This window comes from Cenococcum geophilum (genome assembly GCF_001692895.1).
Source record: "Cenococcum geophilum 1.58 unplaced genomic scaffold K441scaffold_61, whole genome shotgun sequence".
Classification (NCBI taxonomy): Eukaryota; Fungi; Ascomycota; class Dothideomycetes; order Gloniales; family Gloniaceae; genus Cenococcum; species Cenococcum geophilum.
In genome coordinates this window covers 239,477-249,586 of record NW_027137619.1, presented here as the reverse complement: position 1 = coordinate 249,586, position 10,110 = coordinate 239,477, and the positions used below count along the sequence as shown (strand labels likewise).

Genomic DNA, 10,110 nt, shown 5'->3' with positions numbered 1-10,110 from the left:
CAAAGGCAGCTATTTTACATTGCTTAAGATAAATAGGCAAGAGGAAAAGATCTATTACTATAATTCGATGGTAAATGGAGATGTTATTAATAGCATATTAGAATCGACTTAAGTTAGGAAGCTTATATAAGTAAGTTAGGGTTTAGCTAAATAATTAAAGATATAGCTAATATTATAGCAGGAGGAGTTTAGCTACTTAAAGTTTAAATATGTTAAGGCGGTACATACTAAAACCCTAGGTAATATTATTACCAACAGGCTGATCTCAGACTTTAGTAAGCAGCCTATCCCCCAATAGAAAGATGGGTCTAGCTACGGCCTAATAGTTATAAGAAACTTAGCGCTTCGGATAAACGGTCTTTTAGTTAGCGGTTAGCACGATATATTAGATCCTAAACGCTTAAGGATAGATATTATAGAGGCTTTTAAGACTTATATCTTGGAAAAGGCTCTATAGTAGACTAGACGTATTTAGAACTTAGGGCAGCTCTCTAATAAATTTAAGTAAAATAACTGGATGGGTTCGGCCATAGGATCCGATGGGCCTAGTATAGTCTCTATAAATAACTTAACAAAGGTTAGTAGATATATAACTAGAGGTACAAAACGGTTAAAAGTCTAGAGAAAGGCCGTATAGATCTAGCCCCTAATTTAGGTAGGATAAAATAAGAGAAGGGTTACTAGGGAGGCTTTAAGAGGCGTAAACTTAGTATATTCTTTTAGTGCTTTATAATAAGTTTTAATACGAATTACTCTGCGTTTTAATATTATAGGTTAGAGTCAATTAAATAAAGTATTAGCTGCGAAGTAAGCGAGCTTAGTAGTCTTGGCAGCTGATCTAAAGCTCTCTACTAGCAATATATAATTAAAGAGATTATTAACGGAAAATTATATAGTAAGGCATACTGTACCTAAGTATTAAGATAAGTAATTTGGTGCTTCCCCTTAATTAAGACCTCTACTTAATTTAATACCTCCTCTACATAACGAGAGAGGACTTATTAGGTAATCAACCCTATCTTATATATAAATATCAGCAAGACAGCTCTAGAAATCAATAAGGAACTCTCCTACCTTCCAACTTAAGGTTTACCCTTTAACTGCTTGCGATCACATAATTACTACGTGTACGCGCTAGTAGTTAATAAAGATCTAAGGGCCGTTTCCTTAGCGCTTGCCTCACGACGGTATAGTAGTTACGACGGTTCTATCTCAGTGTGCTAACGAGTGTCTTTATATATAATAGTCAGAAACCTAAGAAATCTACGCGCTCATTATATAATCCTTATAATCCTTATAATCCTCAACTATTAGAGAATCTAATACTCCAAGCCGCCTTCTAACTATACCTCTCAGTCCTCGACTTAAGCTGCCTTCTTCCTTAATTATTAGTCTAACTTATTCGTAGTTATGCATAATTACTTCTATAAGATTAGTACTATGCTTTCCAATTATAGATGCTGTGGAATAGCGAGAGCCCCATTTCTCTATACGCCTTCTTTTATATAACTAAAGCTTTTCAATCGCCACTTTACGGCTAGCGTCGTCCATAATGCTAAGTACTTCCATCCGTTTAGATTCTTCTATTAAGAAGAAAGTAAATACTTACTTCTTTATTACCACTAGTTAGACAATTCTTAGATAATCTGTAACGTTTATACTCTTAAGGACGGCTTTAAGGACCTTTTTTGGCGTAACTAATAGTGCATATATACTAGTAGGTTCGTCTGCCAAATACTTATAGAAGGCATAGAGGGAGGGTATACTTATACTACTAAGAAGGGATCTCTAACCCTCTTTATCTAGGTTACTAAATGCCGTTAATAGAGGTTCTGTAGATATAAAGACCTTACTTAATATATATATTTATTAGAGCGAGATAGAAGGCATATTATATAGAAGGAAGCTATAGAGAGTATTTAAAACCGTTTTAAGGAACCCCTAAATTTAAAAGCGTGCCCGTCTAAACCCATAAGCAGGCCCCTCTTCCCTTAATATCTTTATAGGAGAATTAAAGGGCCGTTATAAAGGCTTAGTCAAAAGAATAGAATCTATTAGTAGCCAGTGAACTAGAATTCCAAGACAAGGACTACAAGAAGGTTAAGGAAAGGACACGTCTATATATATAGCGCTAAGGCTCTAGCGAGCCCCTAACTAGGGTCTATAACAGTGCTATAATAAACGTCTTATTAAAAATATTGCTACTTATTGTTTCAATATCAATCTTAGTATATATCCTCGCATTGTTATATAGGGGGTCTCCATTATCTTATTAACGTCCCTCCCTACGGGTCGAGAAACCCCCCACGCCAAGATAAACCCATTATTTAGGCGTCTTAGTTCTTTCCCTTGGGGGTCTATTAAGTTATAGCCTATATATTATTTTTCTTTGGCCATTTCTCCTTTAGAAACTAGTCTATAGTAAGAAAATTACGACGGTCTTGGTTATACTATTAATCGTTCTATTTACAGCATCTAGAACCACGTTAGCTTTGCATCCCTACTCCACTATAGCTATTAACACACCTTTAAATTTCGGAGCATTAGAAAGACAGTTCTATTAAGAAAGAAGATAACTCTAAGTTTTAAAGACACTCAGCCTATGAAAATGTGCACTCCGGATTAATCCGTATGAAGGGGTCTGCAGTATATCTTAGCATAAGGGTTTAGCGCGCTTATATAGTAGGGTACTATATATTTAGGTAACTGTAATATATTTAATATTAAGCCGAACTAATATAAAGTGTGGCGCTGTTTTAGAAGTATCCATAACTGTTATATACTGCCTATTTTTAGATTTCTCCGTACGCGTTTATTATTGTGTACTATATTTAGTAGAGCCGCTCGTTCCTGTCCTACTATTATTACTACATTTGCTATTATAGACCGAGCCAGCTAGGTACTAGCGTAAGGCCTCCCTTTAAATATACCTAGGATATATACTGCCTTAGCAGAATAAGGCGATATTCTGCTCTCTATACTTCACCATTATAATTATAGACGACACTTGAGAGAGGAACTAGCCTAAAGCTAGTAATACCTCACCCTAGAGGAAGAGAAAGCTATCGTTAAGTTCTTATTACTAATGGCTAATCTTAGGCACCCTGTACGAATTAAGTTTATACATTCGCTAGCCTTTAGTATTGCCCGCTATCGGTCTATAAATATACTAATTAAGCCTCTAGGCAAGAACTAGCCTCGGGCCTTTAAGAAACGCCATCTAAAACTTAAAGCGAGGCGAGTTAAGGCTATTGACTGGAAACGCTATAATAGTTATATATATGATAAGGTTACAGAGTAGTTTAAAGTAGTTAGCAAAGTACTATAGGAGCTGGCTATTTTGCTAGAAAATTATTATAATATAGACGAGACGGGAGTCCTATTAAGTATACTAGGCTCTGTTAAAGTCCTTATAGGTAAGGATAATATATAAGACTATAGAGGTGCGGGTGTTAAGCGGACAATGGTAACTGCTATTAAGTATATCAGTGCTAACGGTAGGTCGCTACTACTACTTATAATCTAGCTAGCTTTAACCTACTAAAGCAACTAGACTATATACCCAACTCCTAAATAGTATTACGGATATTCTAAAAACAGATATAATGACTTAAAGATCAGCTTAAAGTGGCTTACGCGTGTTTTTAATCCCTAAACTAAAGAACTAGCTAATGAGAAACTACGGGTTCTAATATATAACGGCTTTGGGACATACGAAACCCTTGAAATTTTAGAGTTTTGCTTTAAGAATAACATTATCCTATATTGTCTTCCCTCTTATACCTCCTATAAGCTCTAACTATATAACGTTGGGGTCTTCGCACCCTTAAAGACAGCCTATCGCGACTAGGTTAAATGACTAAATCGAGGAGGCGTAGATATAGTCGGTAAGGAACATTTTACCTCTTTATACAAGCTTGCACGGGATAGAGCGTTAACTAAGAGGAATATTATAGCCGGGTGGGCTGTAACTGGTTTGTTTCCGTTTAACCTAAAGAGAGTACTTAGAGGAATATAAAAGCCCCCGCCCCTAATTAAACTTACTATTCCGAAGGCTAATGAGGTAGCAGGATCTAGTATGCAAGACAAAGTACTATAAATGCCTGTAACGCTAGTAATAATAAAGGCTCTTATATTGTTGCAAAACCTAATTAAATAGGATACTTATACGCTTAATAAGATAAGTAAATAGCGCCTATAAAGGCATGTATAGAAGCTCGCAAGTACCGCCTAAATATCATTTACTAAATGTACCTTTCTTTAGGATCGAAATCGATTCCTATCTAAAATAAATAATAAATTAAAAGTTCGCCAATTAACCAGGTCAGTAGTCCTAGGGAAGGCAAAGGTAATAAGCTTTAAGGATCTCAGCAAGGCACGAGCGAAGCGTAATGCTAAAGAGAAAGCTATTATAAGTAAGGGAAAACGCGGTTATAGGCGTAAGAGTCCTGCGCTAGAGGTAGAGGCAGAGGTAGAGGCGGGTTCATTAATGCTAAAGGACAAAGTAGCACGGATTAGCGAAGTCGAGCCAGCAAAAGCCCTAGGGGTGCTATAAAGGGCACTAGTGGCGAAGATATATTAGGACAATATTATAACCGCTAGTAATTGCGGCTTTACCCTTATACGTTTCTAATACTGTCTATAAGTAGGGGTACTAATATAAGTTTTAGCATTCTAGCTACGAATACGCCATAGCCCAAAGTACGTAATTTATTACTGTACTAAAGAGTACTTTTATTACAATTCGCAGCCCATAAGGGTATGGCCTAAGCAGGTTGGCCGCCCTCCCTACTAGCGTAATTGAGGTGTTTATCCGCTTCCCTTAAGACCTAAGTATAGCAAATCTTTAAGCTTTAAGGTAGCTTTATTACTAGCCATCTTTATTACTAATCTAGAGGATTCTAGAATCTTCGCCTAATACTATAGTAGGTTGCCTAACTATATATTCACGCTTATCCCTAGACTACTATAAAGAAAAATAATAATAAATAATTAGATGTAGGCAAAGTGCAAGTATATCTTTTTATATTTATAACATTAAAATATCCTAGCGAATATTAAATTCTATAACTTTTACTATACTAAAAGGAAGACCAAGTATAATAAGATTATCTTAAAACGCTAAATAAGAAGGCCGATACTCTAGAGGGAGCTAAAGTAGCTTTAATTTTTTAAGAGTAATCTAATTGCCCTTAATGGAAAGGGTACTATTATAGTTTGGTTTTACAGCCTATAGATTACCATTAATTATAAATAAGCCTTTGTTAGTGTAAAGGTATAAATTATCTTTAAAAAACGCTAGAGTAGAAGTAAAGCAACTCTTAAAAGTGTATAAAGCGGCGCCTGTCGCTGCGTCCTATACCTATATAGTTCTATTACCCAAGGCTAATATAACTAGCTTACTATCTAGCAAGAAGGCTATGACCTTAACCCCCCTAGTATAGCCCTCGAGCGTCTATATAGCGGCACTTATCGCTATGTTCTATACCCGCATGGTGCTATTATATAAGGCCGATGTGACTAGCTTGCTATCCGGCAAGAAGGCCATAATATTAACCCCCTTAGTATAGCCCTCGAGCGTCTATATAGCGGCGCCTATTGCTATATCCTATACCCATACAGTTCTGTCGACCGAGGCTAATATAATTAGCTTGCTATCCGGTAAGAAGGCCACGGCATTAATCCAGTGGGTATAGCCCTTAAGCGTCTATATAGCGGCGCCTGTCGCTATATTTTATACCTATATAGTGCTATTACCTAAGGCTAATACGATTAGCTTGCTATCTGGCGAGAAGGTCACGGTACTAGCCTAGTAGGTATTGCCCTTAAGCGTCTATATAGCGGCGCCTGTCGCTATGTTTTATACCCGCACAGTTCTATTATACGAGGCCGATACGACTAGCTTGCTATCTGGCGAGAAGGCTATGGTATTGACCTAGAAGGTATGGCCCTTAAGCGTCTATATAGTGGCGCCTATTGCTACGTTCTATACCCGCATAGTGCTGTCGCCTAAGGCTAATGCGATTAGCTTACTATCTGGCGAGAAAGCCACGGTACTGGCCTAGTAGGTATGGCCCTCAAGCGTCTATATAGTGGCGCCTGTTACTATATTCTATACCTATACGGTTTTGCCACCTAAGGCCAATACGACTAGCTTACTATCTAGCGAGAAGGCTACGGTATTGACCTCCGTAGTATAGCCCTCGAGTGTCTATATAGCGGCGCCTATTGCTATATCCTATACCCACACAGTTCTATCGCCTAAGGCTAATACGACTAGCTTGCTATCCGGCGAGAAGGTCATGGTATTAACCTCCTTAGTATAGCCCTCGAGCGTCTATATAGCGGCGCCTATTGTTGCGTACTATACCTATATAGTACTATCGCCTAAGGCCGATATAACTAGCTTATTATCCGGCGAGAAGGTCATAGCATTAACCTCCCTAATATAGCCCTCGAGCGTCTATATAGCGGCGCCTATTACTATATCCTATACCTATATAGTTCTGTCGCCTAAGGCCGATATGACTAGCTTGCTATCTAGCGAGAAGGTTATGGTATTAACCTCCCCAGTATAGCCCTTGAGCGTCTATATAGCGGCGCCTATCACTATGTCCTATACCCGTATAGTTCTATTACGTAAGGCTAATGTAATTAGCTTACTATTTAGCGAGAAGGCCACAGTACTAGCCTAGTGGGTATTGCCCTCGAGCGTCTATATAGCGGCGCCTGTCACTATATTCTATACCCGTATAGTTCTGTCGCGCGAGGCTAATATAATTAGCTTGCTATCTAGTAAGAAGGTCACGGTATTGACCTAGTAGGTATAGCCCTCAAGCGTCTATATAGCGGCGCCTATCGCTATATCCTATACCCGCATGGTTCTATTACGTAAGGCTGATATGATTAGCTTACTATCTAGTGAGAAGGCCACGGTATTAATATAGTTGGTATAACCCTCTAGCGTCTATACTAGCGAGCTCTACTCCTCTACTATTTACGGATATCTCTTAATCTAATTGACTATCTCTCCCTTAAACTGCTTGCGAACTAGGCTCCTTTATAGTATAAATACTAGGGCATAGCAATATATTTAAAGAGGTGCTTCCTTAATAATTAATCGGTTATATAAAAGGAATTGCTTAGCGTTATAGAGAAACGTATAGAGACCGCGATTATTATAAAACTAGAATAATCTTACTAGTTATCTATATTAATAGGCTTAGAATGTAGCTTACGTTAGCTATAAACTTTAATAATGCTATAGCGCGAATTCCTTTTAAACTCTATTCAATCTAGCTAAGAGCCTCAACCTAATAGAGTAGATGGTCCCGTAAAAAGTAATACATTATACCATCGTCCTAGAGCTAATGTTCGCTATGCTAGAGATAATTAACCTAGTATCTATAAGTATACTAAAGCTCTACCGGAAGGCAACGCGCGAAATTATAGGGTGGGACTTATACTGCTCTAGCGCCGGGATCCTATAGGCTATTAATATCTCTTTAGAGCTTCTTAGATATAAGCCGTATATAATAATTTGCTAGCGCTTTATACGCCTTCTTTTTATTAACCTAAAAGTATCTATTACTGCATCTCTGCGAGTTAAGGAGGAAGTCCTGGAGGGAAAAATAGTAGAGTTAGACTAGTTGGGTTGGATCCTTTAGGATATCTAGAATAAAGTAAAGTCCTCCTAATATAGCGCTAACGTTTTGCTTAGGTATATATAGCATTTGGATAAAAAAGGGAGTAGGAAGGGGTGAAAAGAGCGTAATAATAGCCCTAAAAGCTTCCCTTAGTATTTTATAAGCCTTATCTTTCTCGCGCTGCTTTAAATGGCTACTAATTAAGTTTTTAAGAACTTTAGTATAGATATTATTTAGCTCTTCTTTGGGTTTAGTATTAGAGCTATTATTCTTAAGGATATCTAACAACCGATCTAAACCAAAAAAGTTACCGCTTTTATTAATAAACCGAGAGGCAGTGGCTGCCTAGATAAACAACCCTACGGCCTTCTAAACTAAACGCCTAATAGCTTCCTCTCTTAGCCAATTTTTGCCAAGGGTATATTTCCGCCGAATAACTATAAGGGCGTGTTATAGAAAAGTAAAAATATTACCATTAACAATAGACTATAATATGTCGTAAAGTATAAAATCCTTATAATCCTGGTTAGGGACGAGTAAAAACCCATATCGGATAGGTATATTAGGCCTACTTATAATAAATATACGGAAACGCAGTCTGCTTAAGCGTCGGGAATCGCTTAATAGGTAAAGTACCAGTTTTACATCGCTCTCCTTCTCGTACTTATTTAACGCATTAATTATAATAAGTAAGGGGGCCTGAAACGAGCCAGCTCCTAGCTTAGATAGTGGTTGTAGAACAAGCTCATTCCATTAGTCTTTTAGGGTCCTACTGCTAATGCCTTTATTGTTTAATATCGCCTCAACAAGTAAAGACTTAAAGGTGGTATACCTCTGCGCTAGCTGTTAAGCAATAGTGCCAACAAACTTCCCCGCATAATTTACGTCCCCGCCGCCTCTTAAGAAGAAAAAGCTGGCTATAAAGCATTCTTTATTATAGTATTTGCGGGCGATCGTGTAAGCGATAGTTAACTTCCCTATCCCCGCCTAACCGCTCAGCTAAAAGATATATCTTAGGTTATCTCTATCTGCCCACATTTATATTTGCTAGAGGACTTAAATTTAAGTATTAGGGAGGTAGTAGGGGTCATTGTCTTTTCTAAGAGCATTAAAGGCCGCTTAAGGCGCGTTAGCTAACCCTATTTTTAATTTATAATGGGGTAATACAATAACAAGGCCTATATTAAAAGAAGGTTAGCTAAAGCGCTTCGCTTATAGAAGTTAAACAACATAGCGGAGGAATAGATGGCTCGCTATTATAGATATCGCGCCTAGTATTGCCTGTGCCTTGCTAAACTATGTCAGCCGTAATAGCCTTATTTTTGAAGCTTTTAGGCCAAACGGCTTAAAGGTAGGCTATTATATGCCGTATAGGGCGTTATAAGGACCGATAGTTCTGCACTAGTAGGAGGACGAAGATGGGAAGAAGGGTAACCTATAAAGGTCGCTAATAAAAGCTCTTGTATCTTCCTAATTAGGAAAGTAATTTACTAACTCTCTTAGTATATTAATAAATAAATAATTTTTTTTATATAAAAATTTGCGAGCTTTATATAAATTCTAAATTAAAATTATTATATAATTAATAGTATTATAGTAGTTATTATAGCTTGAAATTTTTTAAAATTTATTAGTACTATAATTTACGCAGCTGGTATTACGGCCTACGTAGTAGTGCTAAAAATTATGTATTTATAAGTTAGCGGGATCGTGCCTAAATTTACATAGGGTAGGCCGATAGCTGCGCACCCGTAATTACGCGTGCGTAGTCGTATACTTTCCTAATTAGGAAGGTATAAGAACTTTTATTAGCGACCTCCGTAGCAAGGATATATTAGTAAGGTAGTTAGCTGTCCCAAGACACGTCCAAAATTGCTAAAGTAGGTCGATCGCTAGGATCGCTACTAGGCTCAAAACCTTATCTATATTAACTTCTCCCCTATTAACGGAAAATTACGTAGTAAGGCATACTGCACCTAAGTATTAAGATAAGTAATTTAGTGCTTCCCCTTAATTAAGACCTCTACCTGATTTAATACCTCCTCTATATAATAAGAGAGGACTTATTAGGTAATTAACCCCATCTTATATATAAATATTAGTAAGACAGCTTATAAAAATAAATGAGGATCTCTTAACTCGAGGTTTACCCTTTAACTACTTGCGATTATATAATTATTATGTGCACGCGCTAGTCGTTAATATCCCCTAGCTATTCCCTACTAAAACTCTAGATTTCTAGTTATATTTCTAAGTATACTTTAGAAGAAAAAGGTATTAGAGGATATGACGTTCCTAATTAAAAACTAAGCATAACTAACTTAACACAAATATTACAGCTAAGGAGTCCTTATATTACTAGCATTTCATATAGAACTATATACTACCCTAAATCATTATAGCCCGATCTATCTTTATCAGCGGTTACCTAGCCCTTAGTCTTCTATAGAGGTTCTACTCTCTA

General features: G+C 37.2%; 2 protein-coding genes across 2 annotated transcripts; one reads left to right on the top strand and one right to left on the bottom strand.

Moving 5' to 3' along the window:
- Positions 1-3,037: 3,037 nt before the first annotated feature.
- K441DRAFT_586110 (uncharacterized protein) lies at positions 3,038-3,196 on the top strand (the record flags this gene model as incomplete). Its single annotated transcript, XM_067644612.1, has 1 exon — positions 3,038-3,196. A coding segment is annotated over one exon (159 nt), but the record flags the coding sequence as incomplete, so codon positions are not given.
- A 2,412-nt stretch (positions 3,197-5,608) lies between these two features.
- Positions 5,609-6,967, bottom strand: K441DRAFT_585922 (uncharacterized protein; the record flags this gene model as incomplete). The annotated part of the gene is made up of 3 exons (XM_067644604.1): positions 5,609-5,707; positions 5,993-6,028; positions 6,875-6,967. Coding segments are annotated over 3 exons (228 nt in total), but the record flags the coding sequence as incomplete, so codon positions are not given.
- Positions 6,968-10,110: the final 3,143 nt, after the last annotated feature.